Source organism: Suncus etruscus, chromosome 3 (genome assembly GCF_024139225.1).
Source record: "Suncus etruscus isolate mSunEtr1 chromosome 3, mSunEtr1.pri.cur, whole genome shotgun sequence".
Classification (NCBI taxonomy): Eukaryota; Metazoa; Chordata; class Mammalia; order Eulipotyphla; family Soricidae; genus Suncus; species Suncus etruscus.
The window spans coordinates 69,049,184-69,073,059 of NC_064850.1; the positions used below are offsets into that span (position 1 = coordinate 69,049,184).

General features: G+C 34.2%; 1 protein-coding gene and 1 non-coding gene across 3 annotated transcripts in view; one reads left to right on the top strand and one right to left on the bottom strand.

The window, feature by feature from the left end:
• The window catches only part of NTRK2 (neurotrophic receptor tyrosine kinase 2), a 380,358-nt gene that overhangs the window by 154,467 nt on the left and 202,015 nt on the right, over positions 1 to 23,876 (bottom strand). The window contains exon 12 of one of the 2 annotated variants that reach the window (XM_049770643.1): positions 23,001 to 23,703. The exons of the other annotated variant lie outside the window; for it this stretch is intronic. Coding sequence (XP_049626600.1) covers positions 23,675 to 23,703 — 29 coding nt within the window. The 3' untranslated portion in view covers positions 23,001 to 23,674. Of the gene's footprint in view, positions 1 to 23,000; positions 23,704 to 23,876 lie in introns of those variants that run through there. 2 annotated transcript variants of the gene reach the window in all.
• Positions 4,058 to 4,164, top strand: LOC126004857 (U6 spliceosomal RNA). Its single transcript, XR_007494093.1, has one exon. It is a non-coding gene; the product is annotated as a U6 spliceosomal RNA (small nuclear RNA).

Sequence of the window (23,876 nt, forward strand, 5' to 3'; positions counted from 1 at the left end):
TTAACTGTTAGTCAACAAGTGCTGGTGTGGATGCAGAGAGAAAGGGACTCTCATTCACTGCTGGTGAGAATGCTATGTAGCCCAGCCTTTCTAAAAACAATATGGATATTGTTCAAAAAATCTGGGAGTTGAGCCTCTTTATGATCCAGCAATACCAATCATAGGGATATAATTTATGAGCAGAAGACACAATATAAAAATGTTCAACTAAAACATGTTTATAATCATGGTGCTTAAATAACGATATTATTTTTAAAAGTTGCCCTCTGTACTCCGATGTTCATGACAGTACTATTTACAATAACCAGAATCTGGAAACAACCCAGGTGCATGCAGAGAGAAATGAGTGGTTAAAGAAACCATGGCATATCTATACAATTAACTACTATGTAGCGATTAGGAAAAAATGAAGTCATGAAATTTGATTATACATGGATGAGCATGGAGATTATTATGCTGAGAGAAATGAGTCAGAGGGAAAGGGATCAACATAAAATAATCTCACTCATCTGTGGGATATAAGGAAAATAAAATAAAAGTATGGGGATGATATCCAGAGACAATAGACATGAGGAATGAGTACCAGACTATGGAAACTTGCCACAAAAAGTACAATTATAGAAGGGTCTACTATGAAAGTGATATGCGTGGCACCCCTTCATTAACAGGAGTGCAAATCACAGTGTCAAAAAAACGAAAGAGAGAGAGAGAGAGAGAGAGGGAGAGAGAGAGAGAGAGAGAGAGAGAGAGAGAGAGAGAGAGAGAGAGAGAGAGAGAGAGAGAGAAATGTAAAAAGCCTGTCCCAGAAGCAGGCAGGGGAGGGTGGGTTAAAGAGAAGAGGGCATTAGAGAGAGTGAGAGGTAAACTGTTGACATTGGTGACAGGAAATGTGTGTTGTACATTGTATGACTAATTCAATCATGAACAACACTATCTGAAAAAAATCGTAATATGAATAACCTTGTATCCAGTGTTTAAATAAAAAAATTGCTGTAAAAATTGTCTGTTAGTAGAGATAAGTGTAATTGTTAATGGTCTGATTATACAAACTGTATCCCATTACATTAAGCATGTGAGATGTGAAACAAAGAGAAGTGGCTCACATTTGGACTGCATTCAAGGCATTGGAGCTGCAGCTTTTCTCTGTTAATGTGGATGTGTGGTGCAGACTATTAAGATTTCTTGGGCTTGTGATCTGGTCAGTGTACATAATAACTTGGAAGCTGCTAAATTTTTTTGTATATCTGAAAAACAGAATGGCTAAATTCGGGAACATCCTTTCTGCATAGTTTGATCCTCTGAATTTAACAGGCTAATGATATCTTTTTGCAACATTTTGTCGGGAAAGGCCCCATAGGGTGCATTTCAACTACAACTCTCTCTTTGTTACTGAATGTTTTACCATCTATCTCGGAAAGCAGGGTAATGTATTTCTTATTATTAGAAAAGCAGTATGAGTTTAGGAAAATCTCAAAGATATCCTCAGTATTTCTACAGGTAAGAGCAGGACGAAGGTTAGAAGCAGACAAAGTCTGCCCTGTTGGCCAAGAATCTTCATCCTGCTCCAGAGATACACACAAGCTCCCTTTGAATCACACTGCATTCTTTGAGACAAATTATTTCCTCCTTTGTCTCATGGAACAATCAGAATAAAATCAATAATTCAGAGTCTGGCCCACGGACACAAAGGCATATTTGCAAATAAACATAACTGCTCCTGGATTCATGGTGCCTACATGGGTGTGCCTCCTCTTCTGATTTCTGGGATGTGCTGACTTGCACGTCCACATCTACCTTGTCAATCATAAGTTTCTACTGCTGCTGCTTCTGTGAGGCTGCTTCTGCAGGCTTTCAGAAACTGAAATAGAAACATGATGTTCACAGCTCCCAAAATCTTTAACAGCTAAAGATAACTGACACTAACAATTCTTCAATTCTTTCTCTTACTTATAAGAGAGTCAAAGGAGCATTGGCTCTTGATATGGGCACCTCTAGATCAAGGTATACAAAGATGTATGCCCCCAAGAACTACTATTTTAAGCATTAGATAAAGAAGCTCCATTTCTTTTGCCATGTCATTCCATTCACATGCTCCAGAACATGCAAGAATAAGTCTGTGGGGTTTTCTTTTTTTTTTTTTTTTTTTGCAAAAATATCTTTTCTGAGTGATATTGATATTCAGAATCTTGACCGGAGTTTTGGATAAATAAGAACACATGCTTGGAAAAATTTATAAAATAATATATTTAAGAATGGTGTGCTTCATAGCATAATTTTTCATTTCTTTTTTTGACACGCCTACCAGATGTTTACACATGCATACTCATGAACCACTTTTGGGGGTCTTCAAATTATTTGCTGACTCTAACATTTCTTTTTTTTTGTGAAAAATTTACCTTTATGGTATCATAATTTACAATATTTTAATGATAAAAATTTTATGCATACAATACTCCAGTGCCAAACCTTTTCCCAAAAAGCCTGCTTCCCTCCACCATTGTCACAGTGTCCCCACGCTCAACACCACAGTGGTAAATTTTTTTGACCAGTTCTAATATTTGGTTGCCTTTGGCCTTTTGTCACATCACTTAATTTTTATCTTTAAAGAAGAAAATAATAATACTGCTATGAGTAATGATGCCCTCCAAATCATTTACACTCCAAAATTATTCCTGGGGAAGATATAAGATTCTAAGTATTAAATCTAGGTTGGTCACATGTAAGGCAAGAGCCCTAGCTGCTGTACTATTACACTGAGCCTCCTTCCCCAAATACTTTTGAATTAGTATTTTAATATCCTAGGAATGGTATTGTTCTGTGCATGAAATCCTACTATAAACAGTGAACAGGGAGATAAAAAGACTGAGGAGAAGGTAGTAAAAGGAAAAAATGGAAAGAGGAATAGTGGGAGGGATAAAATGACAGAGAAATTGAGAAAGGAAGAAATTTCATGTACAAATATGAAATTCTAGCTTATGCTTATTGAAATATTTAGGGATTTAATGATTAAAACTCACTCAAAGCAGGGGTATTGAGAGATTTAAAAACTATAGAATAGATGGTATCAGAGATCTAATTCAAAGTACTAGAGCATATGCCTATGTACAGTAGGCACACTTTTGCTCTCATACCACCTGTTATCAGTATCACAAATGTGGTCTTTTCATCTTTAGCAACATGGGGTAAAATGATACTGAATCACTAGATCTAAGGATGAAACTTCCAGGCCCACCTAGTTAGGTCAAGTGCTACTAGAAGTAACCCCTGGGATCTATGAGTATCACTTGAGAATATCCCTGCCGCCCCCCAACAAATTAGTACATAAGACTAAATTGTAAGATAGAGGTGAGTAAGTAAGTATATGTGTAGTCAAGGAAAAATATTCTACTTTCCTGCATATTTAAAAGACTTACTAACAAAATGAGAGGAAGAAATTTAACTCAATTTTTTGAAACCAGGTTTCATGTCTTGATATTACTGTCTCTAGTTCTTGGGACATAATAGATAGACTCACACAGAAAGTTGAAGATGTATCTGATAATCTGAGCTAACGTTAAACATAGCAGTGCACAGAGCTTGTGTGATAAGTGCTTTACATAGGTCCTCTCTGTACTTTCAAAAGTTATAAAAAATAGAAGCTTAACTCATAATGAGCACAGAAAAATGCCCACAGATAACGTGTAGACTTTAACCTGAATTGCAGGCAGATACATTTAGATATTGTTTGGGGGCTGCTATGATATTTCAATGTACATTTGTTACTGCCTGAATTAAAAAAAAAGCCTCTACCATCAGGGAAATGAATGAGTCTGAATTACTAAACACAAGTTAGCTTAGAGTTCTCCTAACCCATATCTATCTTGTTATCATATCAGTATGTTCATCTCTTAAAAATGTAGTTAGAGTGACACTAGAGGGTGAATTGGTTTTCTTAGCAAAATATATTGGCTGAATCAAATAAATAATGTTTCATCCCTTGGCATCTTAATAGAACAGTTATTTTCTATAAACTTTAATTTATCACAAACAATGCTATAGACCAAAGAAAGAAAGCACAGTGCACACTTTGGCAACACATATACAAAAATTAGAATGATACAGATAAGATTAGCATGGCCCTTGCACAAAAATAACACATAAATTGGTGAAACATTCCATATACAGAACAAAAAAAAAGAAAGAAAGCACAGACATAAACATTACAAAATTTACTTGTATTCAGCTTTTGAACTTAGTCATATAGACAAAGTAAAATCAAGATATGAACGTGTCTTCAAGGCTCAGTCTACTGATAGAAGAAATATTCTGGTTCTAAAGGTCTAACTAGTGATCTGATAAAAGAAATATCTGGAAATCATTTTCCAAGAAAAATTTCCATGGTAGTATGTGAAGATTAGGCAAAGGCATGGAAGGAATATTAACATAATTCCATCAAATTCGTTTTTAGGTTACATCTTTTATACTAAAATTAAGCATTTAGTTTCTGAAATAGTGTGCATAATTTTTATGTTGTAGTAAGCTACCGATTTGGGGTACCTCCCTTATGACCCCCATGTCTCTACAATGTTTATGTAAATGCCTGACTTTGATTCCAGACTATACCTATAACCTAATTTGACCAATACTATTTAGTGTGATACTATGTCGGCTTAGATTCTAAGTCTTCAGAAAGTTTGAAAAACACAGAGAGTCTTTGTTCATACCAAGAAAATTTCTAATAGATTCATTTTAAAATTTAAAAATAGAAATATTATTTTATCTTTCACTTTCCTCTAGATATTTTAATTACCTTTTTTTTTTTTTTTTTTTTTTTTTACAAATCCTTTTTCCTATAATTGAGAGACTAAACTACCTGGTCAGTTGTAACTGATTCTACATGGTGAAAAGTTTAGTCAAGTTTGGTCTATGTATTTGCTCCTTGGGGCAAAGAACAAAAAACAACATTGCAATTTAAAAATGATCCCATATTTCTACTGTTCATTAAATGGTCTCAATGGCAAAACCTTTGTGCATCCCTGCAAGATTTAATACCTTACTTAACAAAATGAGTGAAATTCTTCTCAGTACCTATCACATAAAGACAGTAAGAAATAGTCATTAACACTGATTAGTCATATCACATGAACCCATTATTATCCAGCAATAAATTATTACCCTCGTCACTGAAGTGACTAAGGACTTCATGAGGGGAGATGGAGGAAAGGGAAAGGCCAGAGAAGAAGACGTCAACATCTAAGAGGACAGGAGCAATAGTATAGTAAATTAAGGATCTTCCTTGGATGCAGCTGACCTATATTTGAACCATGGGTTTATACCCCCCATGGTTCCCAAGCTGCACCAAAAGTGACTCCTAAATGTAGAACTAAACTCTGAGCACAGCTAAAAGGCAGCTATTGACTAAAATGAGCCAGGCATTTTGTTATATGTGTTAAAAGCATTCAAAATCACCAAAGATACGAGAACAAGTGGGCATTATTTCTACTTAATACACTTGTGTCAGCAAAGTGCTTTGCACAGCAATTTGCCTTTTTTTTTTTTTTTTTTTTTTTTTGGTTTTTGGGTCACATCCAGCGACACTCAGGGGTTATTCCTGGCTCTCAGAAATCGCTTCTGGCTTGGCAGACCATATGGGATGCTGGGGGATAGAACCACGGTTCATCCTGAGTTAGCTCATGCAAGGCAAATGCTTACCTCTTGCAACTCTGCTCTGGTCCCCCATTTTTTTAATTAACCATTAGCTCTTAATAAACATTCCCAGATAATATCCACTGGTATTTTTATAGCATTGTAAATCTTATTTAACAGAGTACAGTCTGAAGTGTTTTTAGGTTATTTGCTACGAGTCATATAGGATTGGGAACAGAATTAAAACCCGTTTGTCTGATGCTTCTTTCTCCAAACTACCACTAATAGTGGTGCCCAAAGAACAATGAATAAAAGAAAGCATTAGATTCTTGAAACATGCATCAATTCTATGTCCACATTTAAAATGCCAAAATATTTTGGAACCATGGTTAAAGAAGAACTAAGTATACTTTTAAAAATTATAACATGGGTAATGTGTTATGAGTGGTGTAGAAGTCATTACTTTCAGTATAAACAAATGGAGAAGTTTCATAAAAGAGACAGTGAGACAAGAGATAAGGGTGAAATGGTCAGAAATTTGAACAAACACAGAATTTATAAACTTACTTGTACTAAAGATTGTTTCAGTCTTTTGCTCTTTGTGGGTTGAATGGGCCTGTGAGGTAAGATCTGCCCCAATTCCTTAGGTAATTCTCTACAGTAACCAGCCTTTTGCTGGTTACAAGTGGTGGAGGCAGAGTCCAAGTGGCTTTGAGAAAAGATATTTGGTTTGGGTTTTATATTTGCACTTTTTCTTGGATTTTGAGTCTCAAATTATCATACTCCTTATTGAAAGGTAACTTACCTGAGAAAAAATATAAGTAAACACTAGTGAAATGTAAACCCTAAAATTTTCTTTCTTTTGCCTTTCCCAGAATGGACAAAATCCTGCCCACCTTCATTTCTGTCAAGCTTGCCTTCATCTCTGTCATGTGAACCCAAGAATAACATTTTCTTCTGTTTTCTTTGTTCTTCTGGTTTTTTTTTTTAACCTGGGAAGTAATAAGGCTGGGTTTGTTGTGTATCCTATTGTACTCTGTGGTTTGTCAAAAAGCCATATATCCTTAAAAATAGGTTTTAATTTATGCAAAATGTAGTTAAATCTTAAACAAATAGAAAACAAAACATGATCATGTGTTTTTCTGTTCCCAATAAAAATCAAGAAAATAATTTGTGACCTCAAGTAACAATAACCAAATATCCCTTACGGAAAACAATAATAATAGCAGTAAAATACATTGACTCAATCCTTCTGCGGTTTCTCAACTGAAGATATATTTTTCTGGGGCCCAGAAAGCAGAAATCTATGTAACAAAGAAAAGTTGAAAATGGATGCTTCTATCTGCTATTAAAGATTACATGACATCCCTTGGAGAATAGAGATGGAAAAAGAAAAACAGCATTTTGTATTCACTCTGACTCTAGACTCAAACTTGTATATTCTTTGCAAGTGTGGTCTTGTAATATGAATGCTACAATATACATTACATGTCAAACTTCAGAGACTGTCATGTTTATTGCAGGATAAGAAGGAAGTACCAAGCAGTGCTCTGGCTACCTGAGAAACACCTTTCTGAATGATACTTGACAAACAGGTCAATGCTAGATCCCAGTCATTTTGCACTGCCTAGATTCATCAGTGCTTGGAGGCCACTGATCACCTTTGCTTGCTCTGGGGTCATGCAGTGATGAGGTTAAAACCTACTGTCTTGTAAATACAAGGCCAATGTCTTGATTCTGTAAATACAAGGCCAATGTCTTGATTCTGAGCTTTATCTCCTGAACAGTTTTATTACTATTATTATTAATTATTCACATTAAATCATATCCTTCTTAAACCTCACATCATTTTCTATAAGGCTTTAACCAGCTGTCATACACAATATGGGAAAATATATTTTCAAATCCCTTTGACAGAAAGAAAATCTCCACTCCAGGGCATGCTTAATTCATTGATGGTTATTTAAAAATGAATAGGTTTCCAAGCCTTTGGCAACTATCCACCTGAAGCATGCCACAGGGGAGGTTGCAAAGTTATGGAGATTATCTTTGATCAATTCTCTGAAATTCTTCATGATGAGCTGACCTAGGAATGTGTCAAATTTAAAGGAATAGTAATAGACTCGCTCTGGGTTAGAAAATACTCTTAGGTATTTGTAACAACTCTCTTCTACTTCTTGAAATATACTAAAATAAAATACATGATGAAAAACTTACAGTCACTTTTATTTTATATGAACTACATACCTTCCGCCCAAGCAAAACTTATTTTCAGGAAGAGTCCAAGCCCACACAAAATCTTCATCTTTGTTCAAATCCCACACTACTTTTATCTACAGTTTAGGCAGAAACTGATACTAATGTTTTTCATTAAGCCAGTCAAAAAAGAAATTGCTTACCAGGTTTTACTCCTTCATCAGTCTGACTAATTACACCCATTCACTGTTCCTTTCACACAGAAATTTCAAATTCCTCTCAAAGAAAAAAAAATACCCCAAAAACATCTGTTCCTGATTCACTATCCTTTTCATATTATCACTAAGAAATACTTGGAAGTCCAGGAAACTAAATTTAGTATAACCTAGAAGTGAGAACTGGCTTCAAGAAAATGAGCAGCATTAATAGGAATAGTGCAGAGATAGATGCAACACACTTGGATAGGGTTTTGCCTACAGATTTCAGTGACAATCTTAAATAATATGTCTCTTGGGACAAAAATGGTTATATGGTAGGGTGCTTGTTTTGCACCTCGTCACCAAGGTTTGATCCCCAACTGTTGTTTAAATAATTAATAACGGTGCTGGATGGAGATGGATAGATGGAGGGACCTTTCTCTGCAGTCCCAGGAGTGATCACTGAGCACAGAACCAGGAGAAAAACCTTCAGAACTGCTGGGCATTGTCTCAAACCAAAAATGAACAAACAAATATACATGTTTCTGTTCAGTGACATAAAACAAAAGTAGAAAGTTCTCAGATAATCAAAATATAGCTAAACATGTTTTAAAGTAGCAAGTTAAAGTGACACTAGGTTTGGGAGGTTACAAAAATGGTCCTGAACACATAAAAACCTGTCTGTGTTCAGGGAACAATTAAATTTATTCAAATGGTTAAATGTTGCCCTTCAAGAAAGTTAGGGAACTGAGGCTGGCAGGGAGGAAAGTAGGGAAGGACCCCCAATGCAATAAATGCTTGAGATGTAATAAAACCAAGAGAAGGGATTTGAAGGCATTACTTCTTTAAGATAAGACTTTCACATGAAAAAAGGGACTTTCACATGGAGACGCTGCAGGCCCTGAGAAGACTGAACCCCAGTTTTTCTGGAGAGATGCTCCAGCAGGAACAAAGGCCAGGATAGGAAAATCAAAGACCAAAGACCTTAAAACTTCCCCACCGGGAACCATCCTCATAAAAGAATTCTTACCTAGATAAAAAGCCCCACAAGGGGCAGGTTGGGAGAAGCCCTATATATGTATTTAGGACAAAAAGGTATGTACATATTATTGTGTTGCCAGCACATCCAAATAGTGTTGGTGTCTGCATACACTTGTCACTACATCTTCTCTACTGAGATGTTACTTTTTCATACTTTTGACTCTGGGATGGGTACTGAGGCTCTCTTTGCCTTTCCAACTTTGGAGAAACCTATAATCTCCTGAGAATGTTACTCTCCGTCTTAGCCTTCACATTCCCTTCCTCAGAACCTCCAGATAAAAACTGTTCCACTTCAATGCTCCTTCCATTCTGAAATTCTTTTCTGAAAGAAAGGCAAAAAAATCTCAAAGACCTGAGCAAGGTCAAGGACTGATTTTCCTTTCCCACAAAGGGCAATTCCTTTTTCCAGCCTGAGTCCATAGCTCACCAAGAAATTTGATGGTAGAGATTAACTCCCAAGCAGGGCAGACCAAGTGGATATAGGATATGGCTTGAGAGCTGCCTTCTAGGATTAGCAGCATCTGAGATCTCTGCCAGAGATACATCTAGATTTATCCAAATACCTCCAGGGTGGCAGAGGTAAGGAAAGTGAAAGGAATATATTACCTTCTCAGTGCAGTTGCCTCTCTTCTCCATTTCATTTTTTTTTTTTTTTTTTTGGTTTTTGGGCCACACCCGTTTGATGCTCAGGGGTTACTCCTGGCTATGTGCTCAGAAATCGCCCCTGGCTTGGGGGGACCATATGGGACGCCGGGGGATCGAACCGCGGTCCGTTCCTTGGTAGCGCTTACAAGGCAGACACCTTATCTCTAGCGCCACCTTCCCGGCCCCTCCATTTCATTTTTTAAGTTACCCTGGGATATCAGCATCAGAACCAACTTCATAAACTAAGAAGCAACTATCTAAGGACCAAGGGACCAAACTTAAATTTCACTTTCAATGGAAAATATGGTAGCACCACTTTAGCCTCAAAAATTATATTTGAGGCAGAAGTACTTGCCTGTGGTTGATTTCCCATATGTTTCCCCAAGCTCACCAGGAGTGATTCTAAATCACAGATCCGTGAGTGACTCCTGAACACTGCTGCCCCCCCCCCAAATCAAAAGTAATTTTGAGGGTTTTTTTTTTTTGTCCCATAGAAATCTCTTAACATGGCACTACTTTAGAAGAGTTCACAACAAATTTTTGATGTGGCCACATACCTCTACAAAGTACAGTTAAACTAAACTAACGACTGATATCTCATCTAGTGTGTTCTGAGTTCTTCAAAATCTCTTATTTGTTGCTCACTAATTTTTAGCATAAAGCAAGCTTACTTTTGAAAAATTCACTTGAATACTTGGCTTTTTTAGACCCCTGCATCTTTTTCTTCCAAAGTTGCCCACGCTAATCTGTGTATTAATTGAGTTTAGGAATTTCCATGTATCTGACATTCTCAGGATTATTTAAAAGAGAGAGAGAGTGAAAGAGAATAAATTCTATTAAAAATTCAATTCAGATACTCAATTTATTAGAGCACAAAGAATACCAGATGTGGTTTACATTTAAATGGTGTCTAATATAAAGATTTTAGAGACTGTTGAAATTGTGTATGTGTGTAAGAGTCATTTTTAAGAAGCCATTTAATAGCTAGAGATCATGTTTCAGTGTTTGACCTTACTATTAAGAGTTCAATTCCCTTTCATAATTTATCATTTGACCTTCATTTTCAAGGAATCATCAAAAAATAGGCTTTTGGCCTTTCAGATTCTTGGTTTTTGAAGGCATATTTAAAATATTAAGTAATATATTAAATATTAAATATATAAATACATTAATTAAATATTTAATATAGATTAATTTATTTGATTAATATTAATTTTTTTGATAAATGTGGCCTAATTGATCACAGGTTTTAAAACTGAGTTTCTTGAAGAGGGGCATCAATGACTTTCTATCTTAGAGAATTGGTTAACTAGAGTTGAGATATTCTTTCTATTGGAGTAGGCTAATTAGACTACAAGAACACAAGATTTAGCCTCAGTTTCCTTGCCTCTTGACCATATTCAGTATGTATTTTATACATTGTTCATTTAGCTTAGTTATCTTATCTTTATGCCTAATATTTTAGAAGGTATATCGATTCTGGAATATGAAAATAACAATGTGGTTGCAAACTATTCCATTTCATTGAAATCCATTAAATAACTGAAATATTTACCTTAATCATTACTGACCATGCTCACAAAGTAATTATAGTTTGACATCTAGAATAAGTTGTGTCTAACAAATTGTTCAGCACTATGAGCATTAGGAAAAGAGCACAGTTTCATTAAAGACTAAAAAATTTATTTTTCTATTGGTTGTACCACTAGATAATGACCAACTCCCTATGATTGGCAGCAGAGATGCAGACTCAATTTTGCACAAGACATAAATACTTTGATATATTATTCTGATGGAGACATAGCTCTGTCTTGACAAAATGAAAGAACTATACTGTATTCAATAAGTATGTATAATTAGAAAAATAAGAAGAAATACCATTCATCAATATGTCTTTATCTCCAAAATTGTTTTTGAACAGAATGCCTAGTTGAAACTTATAATTGTTTGTTTGTTTGTTTTTGTTTTTTATTATTGGTTTTGGTTTTTTATTTGCTTGGGTATTTTGTTTGTTTGTTTGTTTTTCTGTTTGGGGGTCACAAGGGGTTACTTCTGGCTTTGCACTCAGAAGTCATTCCTGGCAGTCTCAGGGGACCATATGAGATACAGGGAATCAAACCATAGTCAGTCCGGGTTTGGCCGCACGCAACCTAGTCCCAGCCACCTAGGTTTTATATTTTAAAGAGGTTCTTTGAATATTTGTGGAGCCAGAAGACTGATCATGACTGAGAATTTAAAGAAATTTCTTTAAACTTTGCTTTCAATTAAGTAGCATGTAAAGATTTTAATTTATAAAGAAAGCTTTATTATACAACTAAGTAGACACTAGCTAAGGAGTGAAAATTCATAGTTCTGACCATTTATTTGGTTTCTCTGACCCAATCTTGTTTGTATCAAATAAGTTGAAGGAAAATGTATTATGTAGTGAAATAAAATTTGAATATATTTTATTAGGATATTATAATTCAATCACTTTTCTATGTTAAGTGCCATGATCTCCTCTTACATTATTTTATAAGTACTAAATATCAAGTAAAATGAAAGTCCAACAAAGTTAAGAATTTTGGGGAAAAACCAAAAAGTTTCCTCCAAAAGTCCTCATACAAAATACTCATACAACAGTTAATATTGTTACAATTTTATGTTATGGTAGCACTTTTTAATGAATATAATAAAATTAAGTGATCTTGAATTTTAATAGTAAATATGTAAGGCTACTGTAATTTTCAGTTTGTAATTATTTCAATTAGGAAGATTAGAGCACCCAGATAATCTATCTTGGTCAAAACACTAAAACCTAAACCAGCCTAAAGACATGAAGGTCTTTGGAATTAAAGCCCCATTTCTACAATGATTGAGATGAAGAATTCCAAACCAGGGTCCAGAATGGTCTTCTGGGAGGAGAATTGGCTAGATTCCTTGAGAATTAACTAAAAAGATTATCAAAAGACCATCAACAATAACCACAAGCTCTACCCATTTACAATAATTCTAGCAGTAGACTTGGGGAAGGAAACAGTTGGGGAAAATTGTGTATAAACTAATTTGGTGGTTAAGAGTGCCTTTTAAATTAACAACAGACTGTGTACTTTCTTATTTAGGGCACATTTCTATTTTGGGGAAATGGGCCATACATTTCTCCTTGGGATGTGTACTTGTTGGTTCCCCATTCCAGTCTGGGAATCCTGTGTTATCATGACACATATATTTATCTACTTCTCTCCTTCCCTTCCTTTATTTCCCAAATGTTCTTATTTTACTTTACTAATAGTCTCCTCCAGAATTTTTCTTAAAAAAAAAAATGGGGCCCTTACCTTGTTTTGTGCTCAGGGATCAATCCTGGCAGGATTGGAACACCACATGGGATGCCAGGGATGAACCCAGATCAGCTGAGAACAAGCAAGCACCTTACCCTCTTTACTATCACTCTGGGCCTTAAATTCACTTTCTTTTGTAAGGAACCCTGGAAAGCCTTGATAAGATTTAGGACAGACTTAAATATACACTGTAAGGTAACCCCAAAAGGGGAACTGATTAACATAACTGAGTGGGAGGAAAGGTAGAAAAAGTGGGGGTTGGGTTATTAGGAGGTGGGTTAACTGGTATAGGGTTGGAATATATGCATTAGAAACCATCTTTAGTAGTAATGAAAATTACATAATTTCGATACTTAAAATAGTTAGGAACGACTTTCCTGCAAAGAGAAATTCCTTGTTTCCTCAAGGTTGATAAAGAGAGAAGTGAATGATAGATGTATATCTCCAGACTGCTGCTTCTTTTCCCATTACACATAAGCCACACTATAAACCTCCTCCCATCAGCAACAAAATGAAATTTCTAAATTGATTTTTCTAAAGAATTACTGGAAGTGGGGCTGAAGCAGTGGCACAGGACCTACCTACGGCGTCTGCCTTGCATGCTAGCCTATGAGGGACAGCGGTTCGGTATTCCAGTGTCCCATATGGTCCCCAAGCCATGAGCGATTTCTGCGGGTATAGCCAGGAGTAAGGAGTAACCCCTGAGCATCACCGGGTGTGGCCCAAAAACAAAAACAAAACAAACAAAAAAGAATTACTGAAAGTATTTAGTCTAATCTGATCTATTTTTGCATTTTGTTGATTATTGAATGCAAATGTGCCAAATCACACAATCTTTTTTCTAAATAGCAGAATTTTGCATTTCTGTATTAATAATTTTATAAGGATGTAAAAAATATCTGTAAAAGAAATCAATTAAGGGTGAGTGCTGGCCACACAGCTGACCAGCAAGATGTCCCCCATGACAACAAATAGGCCTGCAGCTGCAGAACCACGGTGATACAGAGAGCACAGCAGAACTAGAAAGTGTTCCCAACAATAGAGACTGTGGCTTACACATCCACATAAGTCAGCGGTCAAGTAGGCCAAGACTTATGGAGCTGTAATATAATCCTCAACACATAAACTCCTATGAAACCTCCCTGGCATGGACAATCATGTAACTGTATCTAACGGTGATTCAAAATAATAAACACATAGCCACATAGTGATATGTAAAATTCATCTCAAGTGAAAGGGTTGTCTTATTTATTTTTGTTCTTAACAAAATTAAAGGGATCTTTAATTTACTTGCCATGCTTACAACTCAGTAAAAATGTGTTTTCTTCCAGTCATAATGATCCCTGGGTCTCTGACACTGTGGGGAGTAATTCTTGATCATAGAATTATGAGTAAGTCATGAGCACCACTGAGTGTGGATCCCTCAAAAACAAAAAATAATCAAAAAACAAAGGATTTAGGAGCTGGAAAGGTAGTGTAGTGGATAGAGCACATGCCTCAAATGTTGTCAGCCTGGATTTGATCCCTGGCATTCCATATGGTTCTATGAAATTTCCAGGAGGGATCCCTGAGTGCAGAGCCAAGATTAAAACTTGAGCAAAGCCAGATCCGGTCAAAAAAAGTAAGCCATAGTAAGATTATAAGTTAATAGAAATGATCATTATTTGTTCATTCAGTTATTCACCTTATATTATACACCTACAACATTCTGAGCACTGTTTTAAGAGTTGAAAATGTCAAGGCATTTTCATTGTCAACTGAAAAGTCAATGATTGGGAAGTTACAAAATTGTCAATAAGTAAAATTTCCGCCTGTGATCTTTAGTGCCATTCAACAGCTACTTCCACTGAATTCCTAAGTTAGATGTGACTTCCTGATTACACACAGTCATCAGTCAGTCATTGTGTATAATCAGAGACATATGATTATATATGCTAAGCTTAATTTAAACTTTTATCCCCATTCCTTCTACCCCATTCCATCCTGGAGTTTCACTGTTAAAAGTTTTCAAAAGTCTTATTTCTCAAACATTTGTTTTAATTCACCTCACTACGAATATTTTCCATATATTCCAATGATCATCATTATATATAAAACACACACAACTCCCTCCCTAGGAGAGGTAAAGACTCATCAGCTTCTTTCTTTCTTTGAAAATAGAAAGACTATATAAAACATTGCTCTGAGATCATTCTGATGAATCTTTCCAAGTGTGTGAAGGCTGCTTTACAAACCTCAAAGGGTTGCTCAAGCTCTGCAGCTCCGTGCTAATATTTGTATGGTGGTAGAGAGGGCTGGGGATTATATAATAAACAATATCTTCATTTGTCAAGATGAACTTTGAGAAATTTTTTGGAATATGTATATTCTACTTATTAAAGTTGAATATGAGATACTGGTCCCATAAGTGAATCTGTGTGAGCAAATGTGTGTGACAAAGTAAGTGCTTAAAACATCAGCCACTTGATGTTTCCTTATCCAATACATTCCTGATACTTCATCTTCTGTAGGGAAATGCTTTTTACTGATGCTAACTCATAGAAATATATATATATTTTTTAAAGAAAATTCCAAAGGTTAAATATCTATAAGAATTTTGAATACATTTAATGATGCAGTTTGGCATGAAAAATGTTTGTATAGAAAAAGAATGATTTGCATATCCCACACTTTGTGCACATTTGACTGGCATGAAACTGACTGATCATGGAACATTTATTGTAAATATATTGCTAGCTTCAATGTCCCTTCAGTCTTCTTGGAAGAGGGTGGCAAGGGAAGGGTTTGAGGTCTCTCTACCTCATTATCCAAGGTCTTTTGATTATTTTTTGACTTTTGATTGCCTTCCAGCATCAAATATTTCCTAAGGAGAAAACTCAACAGAGTCAAGAGGTATAGGTCACTCCTGTAATTCACCTGTGATTCATTTTACCTTGATAAACAGTTATATGGAAAGTACAATCCAATACTATGGTTATTCTTTAAGAGACAGAAAAGTGCTATATCACATATTTGGAATAGGCAAGAAAAACTAGAAGTCTATATAAAGCTTGACACTTTCAGAAGCTAATTAAGTTCTGTGAATAGACCCTCCTCATATATGAGGGCAAAGGTGGAATTTATGTTATATTTTTTCTCCCTATTTCTCTGTACCTCAATTTTCTTATATATAAACATGAGTAATAATAGCTATTCTGCAGCACTGCCAAGCATGTTTGTAATGTGAAAATGTAAATAATTGGGTCCATTGAATACAAACCATTTCATATTGATTGTTCATAAAAAGATGATGCAGATATTAAAATTAATTCAGTTGATGGAATTAAAGACTAGGCTTAAATGAAGCAATAAAGATGGAATATTTTCCATTTTAAATATTTTATCTTTAATTGACTAGTATAGTTCAAAAACTCTTTGAGTCATAATAAATTAATAGTTAATTTATTTATTAAGGTGATTTCACTTATTTTTAAAATTTTATGCAATTTACACCATATCATTTTTTAAATTTATAAAGAGGGTTCTCTTATTTTCCTAGTCCTTGTGTTCTTTTTACAATTTTTCATAGAAATGTTATTATTTCCTCCCATTGGAGAATAATAATAATAATAATAATAATAATAAAAGGAAAATGCAGTGAGCAGAATATGTCTGTGAATATGTATCATAACACAGAATGGGAAAGGCAAAGGAGTCAGAGAAATATATATTGGAGCAAATAAAATGGAGAAAGGACCACTAGGTCAAACGGGAAGAGGGATATGACTAAGAAACAAATCAGACCAACATTGATGTATACAAAATTTACTTTGTAGAAGCTAAAGATTTACATAAAATCAGATCAAATGTTAACTGAGTGGGTAGCTATATTAGGGAAAGAAAAAAAAGGATTCCTCTCATGTACAAAATTTAAGGGTTCATCAAAAAATCATCAATTAAGATAAATGCTATTTAATGCATTAATAAAAATAAAACTTCTTGCAAACATTTATAATAAAAGGGTCAGGATTTTAAAGCAAACAGAGCATGATTCTGAACTTTAAGAATTCATCTCAGCCTAAACTCTGACTTCTTGATCTTGACTTTGAAATTTTGATATTTCCTTTATGTTTTACTTTAATATTTGCTTTTCAAACCACTTCTCAAAATCTTGCTTAATTTAGAATATTGTTTGGTTGATTACATTATTGAAGTTTCTTTAAGTCTGTACTCTGAATGTCTTGCCTGCCATACAAACCTTTCCTGATTCTATTTACCAGTCTAGAGGGCCTGATTGAAAGCTATATAGCAAAAATTGACTATTTTTTCTATATTAAAAATATAGAAATTATTTAAGGGAAATTTTTATAAAATTTTAAGAATTCTCCAATATATTATATTTTTAAGTTTATGTAAAAAGCTAATAGTATGTCATAAAAATTAGGCAATAGAGACCATGGATCTGACACTCATGTCTTTATTGGCACACACATTCAGTTTTAATGGCTTGTTGCATCACAAATTCCAAAACAACAGATCTCAGTACCATGAACAAGTCTGTATTATAAAGGCCAAGCTTCATAGATCATTCATTCATATATCTGAACCAGCCTTGGGTTTTCTGAACATAGTAAAAGACAATAAATCATGTTCCAAATCTAGTTTTTTGTACCCAGCATAAGAGAGATAAACAAAATTAAGCAATATAAAGCCATTATTAAATACCATCTCCTTCACTTACCCTGAAGATTATGGCACAGTATAAATAAGTGCTATAAGGCAACAGGACACAGTATGAGATAAAGGCTCATGACAGAGAGCATAGAAACCTCAAAGAGTGTGTCAGAATCATGTTCTGATTTGTTGCCCAATAGTAGAAAAAGTTTCTTGGGCACATCATCTATATCCACCCATACAACTTTACTATTTCCAAAAGTGAACTGAGGTTATGTCAGTATAGCATGAATTTGTTCAAACCAACAACTACCTCTTCTTTCCCACACACAAGCTAATATGGTTCTTTAAAAAAAAAAAAAGAAAATAGAAAGAAGGAAGGAAGGAAGGAAGGAAAGAAAAGAAAGAAAGAAGAAAGAAAGAAAGAAAGAAAGAAAGAAAGAAAGAAAGAAAGAAAGAAAGAAAGAAGAGAGAGAGAGAGAAAGAAAGAAAGAAAGAAAGAAGAGAAAGAAAGAAAGAAAGAAAGAAAGAAAGAAAGAAAGAAAGAAAGAAAGAAAGAAAGAAAGAAAGAAAAGAAAGAAAGAAAGAAAGAAAGAAAGAAAGAAAGAAGGGAGAAAGGGAGGGAGAAAGAGAAAGAAGGGAGAAAGGGAGGGAGGAAAGAAAGAAGAGAAAGAGGAAAGAAAGAAAGAGAAAGAGAAGAAAGAAAGAAAGAAAGAAAGAAAGAAAGAAAGAAAGAAAGAAGAAAGAAAGAAAGAAGAAGAAAGAAAGAAAGAAAGAGAAGAAAGGAAAGAAAGAAAGAAAGAAAGAAAGAAAGAAAGAAAGAAAGAAAGAAAGAAAGAAAGAAAGAAAGAAAGAAAGAAAGAAAGAAAGAAAGAAAGAAAAAGAAAGAGAGGAAGAAAGAAGAAAAATGATAGAATATATTCATATATCAGTCTTATACATAGTGTGACTAATCTTAACTTTAATTAAAATTATGAGCTCCAAAGAATAGGAGACAGTAGTGTACACAAGTCTGGAGTAGAATTATGGTTCAAAGAGTGATAAACTTATTCTTTATGCAATTTAGTGATAATCATTTTTTCAAAAGATTCAAAATTTAGAACTCTAAGGCATTAACTATGTCACAGGGAGTGTATTTTTCAAAACTAATGTTGATAAAATATAAATAAGACTCAAAAGACACTAAAGCCTTAATCATAAATTGAGGAATTCTATCATGAACTTATTAAGAGTAATAGAAAATCTTATAACTGGTAGTAGTTGGGAAAGCAAAATTGTCCTCTCTATTTAGGGTTAGATATACTTCTCATGTATGGGAAATGATAAAAATGATAAAAATGAGTAAAAGGATGTGTACTTATTATGAGTGAGAGGCAGTAAAGTCAAGATTATGAATTAACGAGACAGTACAACTGGATATATACTCTATTAGTAGAAAAAATAAAACTCTGACTCCATCCCAGGCAACCAATTAGTTCCTCTCTTTTGTAGCAACAAAATAAAAATTACCTTACTTGCAAAAAGTAAGTAAAATTTTTTTAAGGAAAAAGCATACAAGTCTGAAAATTCATCATTCTTGTAGAAAAAAAATTTCGGTGACCTCCCAATGGTGCCATCTCTTCTCATTTTACTGACAAGCTTATTATGCCATCTCCTCTAGTAAAGACATTTCTTTACTAGAAATGTACTTTTAGTTTCTCTATTAACCACTTTACTGAATCAATATGAATATGGCACTTAGTAAAAATGACATAATAACCTAATAACGATATTTATTCCACCTATTGCACCCAGAAAGTCAGTGGAATTTTTAAAGATGTGAAAAATAACAACTATATAAAACAAATGCTATTTTCTATTCATATTTATAGCATACAAAATAACTGATACGAATAATATAATACTAAGCATATTTTCTATATTTAATATTCCGTCATACTCCCTTGATTCCAAAATCATACAGATCTAAATATTTAAAAACTATAGTAATTTACTTGTGCAAAAGTATTTTAAAATCTGTCAATCTAAATAAAGGATATTATTGTAATAATATTTAGACAATAGAGATGAGGGCTGCAAGGACTTTCCCATGATATGAAGCTTACCACAAAGAATGGTGAGTGCAGTTAGAGAAATAAATACACTAACAACTATCATGACAATGGTAGTGAGTGAGAGAAATAAAATGCCTGTCTCAAATACAGGCAGGGGATGGGGGCAAAGAAAGACGAGTGGCATTTTGTTGGAAATTTGCTCTGGTTATGGGAGGTGTCCTTTTTATGACTGAAACCCAACTACAAACATGTTTGTAATCATGGTGCATTAAATAAAGATATTATTTAAAAATAAAATAAAATCTGTCAATCTTAATATCACTGGACAAAATTTCAGCACTGACATATAACTGACAAATAAATCTATGTCGTGTTAATTATATAGCCAAGGATATTATCATGGATTATACTAACTATTGGAGTTTCAAGAGTTTTTTTAATCTTTCTTAAGTTTTCATAATATTCTATTGTAAGTTATCTATGTTTAATATAAAGTATCTATTCAGAACATTCAAAGGTCTTTGGAATAACTAAGATTAAATTTTTTTTACTAACAAAAATTATCAGAATTATACCAAGTGGAATGAACTAGTGTAGTAAAGTTTCTTCTCACTTTAAAACTAAAAGTTTCATCGTTCTTATCCCAGTAAGTGCCTCAATTTCATAATGTAGCAAAACATTCCTTTTTCCTTTAGGTCATAGATACAGTCTTCTAATCTACCCTATCTAAAGAAGTACAGACATTCAGAAATAGAAAGCATTTTCTGAGCAAAGGGGAACAGGATCTGATAGAGAACAGCACAAACTCTATTATCCATCTCAAGCTGCATTTCACACCTACACTTCAGAGCTGAACCTGAACACAGATGTTCTCTTTTGGGTTATTAATTTGAACTTATTCTTGATTATTAACTTGATCTAAACACTACAGTTAATCATTAAACAATCCAGGGTTAGGGGAATCCGTACCCCACACAGTAAAATTGTTGTGTACATTTTCCAGATCTTCCAAAACTTAATTGATCATCAGCTGCCTTCCCAGTAACAAAAATAATCAAATAGTGCATAGTTTCTGTGGCATGTATATTATATACGATATTATTTCAATAAAGTAAGTCAGAGAAAGGGGAAAACTATTAATAATATTTTAAAAAGGAAACTATATTTATAGTATTTTCATCTCTTGTGTTCAAGGATCCATTCAATATTATTTTTTAAAAGTCTGCTTAAAAAGCTGACCCATGTAGTTTAAACCCATATTTTTAAGTGTCAACCATAATTCTCTTTTTCATTCTTTTCTGTACTTGGTGCAGAGAAAATTAATCTTGTCTTCTTTGCAAGAAAAGCGACTATTCAGAATAAAAAAATGCATCAAAAACCACAATCAGGTACAATACATAAGAACATATCTGACCTCACAAAGTAATGCTAGTGAGCAACCTTTTAAAACTGGTAGAATTGGTAAGGACAGAATGTCTAAACTTTCAGAAGGAAGAATAGCTGTTACAATAGCTGCTATTAAAGATTGAGCTTCACATCTAAGAAAAGCTCCCTTTGTGCTATTTCTACTTAACCACAGGAAGCACCCAACTGTTCAAAACAGATGGGTAGCAGTAGCTTCTGAGAAGTGTAAGAGGCTCCTCTAAATTCGTATTTGCTTAGCTGGTCATGGTCCACAATCTGCTGGCACATGCAAGAGTGGCCAACTAAAAAATATATGGAGGTGTAATTTGATTAAATTATTTCTGCTGGTACACTGGCTCCAGGGCTAAGTAAAAGCCTAGAACAGATGAATTTGTATTGTGCATCTTATGGCATGTTACTATAATGTCATGCTTTAATGAAATTGAACTGAAAGGTCTGATATGAGAGAGATGTATAGTTCTATTTTACATGGCCAATGATAACTGAGAAGATAAAGACTATTTTCAGAATATCAAAATAAGTGCCTCCCCAACATAAACATAAATTAATTGTAGTATTTCCATTTAGTTGTCCAATATATGATTAGAGTGTTTTTCTTGGTTATATAATTAGATGATATCTCTTTTTGATAATACCATCCAACAGTCAAATACTTATATAACATGCTTGATTTTACTTAGTCATACACGTTTGAAACTGATATGCTAACAAATATTTATCTCAATAGAGTTTGGAATGTATTAACATATGTATTCATTTTCTTTCTTATAGGGACTCTACTCTTTAAAAGTATTATTTTAAAGTTTTTACAGCTCATCTGGATCTAAAAATAATAATAAAATAATATCCATCTGTTTAGCTAGCAACAGGGGCTTATGGCACCAAAAGGGACAAAGAATATGGGTGCAGACCTATAGATATAGAGTGATGTGCCCTGAGGATCTCATTGGAATTAGTTATCAGTCCAATGTGCCATAAATGAAGCAATTCTAAAGATCCTAAAATAACTGTCATTTTTTTCTTCCAGGAAACATATTGACAAAATTAACTTAGCTTGTTTTGAAAACATGTGATCTCGTCTTTAAAGTCATAAAACACTTCCCAGAGTAGCTATTATTTGTCCAAATAAATATCTAGAAGGAAATATACTTTTGAAAGACAAAAGCAACAAGGAACAGAGGGAAGTGATAACACAATTGTTACTTTCAGGTTTTAATTTCCATCCCTGACAATCAAAATGAACTATAGGTTTAAAATAGCAATGAAGTTTGAAAATAAAGTTGGATAACTCTCAGAACCCTTATCCTTTGATCTAAAGAGCTCCTAAAGTTCTGAATGTGATTCAGTATATTTGCTTATATCTATTAAAATAATACAGTAAATATGTCCTACATCTCTGAAATTCTGTGCAAAACATTTCTTCTATCTTACTTTTTTGGCAACACAATGAAAGTCTTAACTTTCATTGGATGGTGGTTAAGAACAGTGGGAGAATCCTTTGAGATCATTTTATTTACTGTTAAAGTATTCCCTTCCTATATAGCATCTTATTCTCAGTCCTAGATGGTATAGGAATCAGTGCTTATCTCCTAGATAGCCCATTGCATTGCTGCTATTCTAAAGAATTGCCTTATAAGTTTGTATCCAATGGGAAAGCATGTACATACACAGGTAAATGATAATGCCTAGAAGTATAGCAGACTTCTGAAAATCAAGACATAGTCATTTCCTTAGAAATGAAATCAACATGGAAAAAAATTCTTAAAATTTAACAGGGACTTTTCAGCCATAGAGGGCATGTTCTATAATAACAAATACATACAGTATTAATTTAGAGAAAATTCTAATTTTCTTTAGGTCCTAGGTTTAAGACTCTAAATAATTTACAAGGCTTCCCTACGAAAGACACAATTTTAGGAATGACAATATCTTTTCCTGTAGGGGAAGATAGAACACATTCCCACCCTTCAAGAAAACACAAGATTGATGACTTGGGAGATTTTCTGATCAATTATTTTCTTTTTTGTTCATTTTTTCCATCCTTTTTACTTTTATTTTTTCAAGTCAGAAGATGTGTTTCTATTATTCCCTGTTCATTTTTTCTCAGCAGTCAAAGAGAGGGTAGCACAGCTGTCCCTGAGCCGAGTTTGAATCCTACTCAGAAACCACCCCATGCTGTCAGATGATATGGTTTTCCACATGTCTAAACAGACTAGTCGAATGAAAGACCACATCCAGACTTGATGTCGCTGAGCTCATCAGCTCCATCTTGCCATCCTGATTGATCGAGGAGATGGGTTTATAGTTAACGTGCATTTGAGGGCTTAGTCATTAGAGCATACTGCTTTCTCTGTGGAAGGCAACTTCTTGCTTGACTAGGTTATGGAAGCTAAGGAGTGACGTCAAGATGTTGTCTGGCCAGAAATTGCAGATAACCATAGAACTCTTCTCCTCCATCAGGCATGGATTTAGCCTCCTTAGTCCTGCAGTGACACAGGAGCCTCCAAATACCAAATTATTATCAGGCGGTCTTGGGGGAACCTCTGGGCCCTGCAATAAAGTAGACAAACTTGCTATTGGAAAGTGCCCAGGAGCAATTTAGCCCTGTTTAGATTGTTCTAAAAAATTTCAAACATCTCTGGACTTTGTAAAATGAAAAATTCATTTAGCTCCTGATAATGAAAAATATTTTCAGAATAAATAATTTAGGATCATTTTTAACT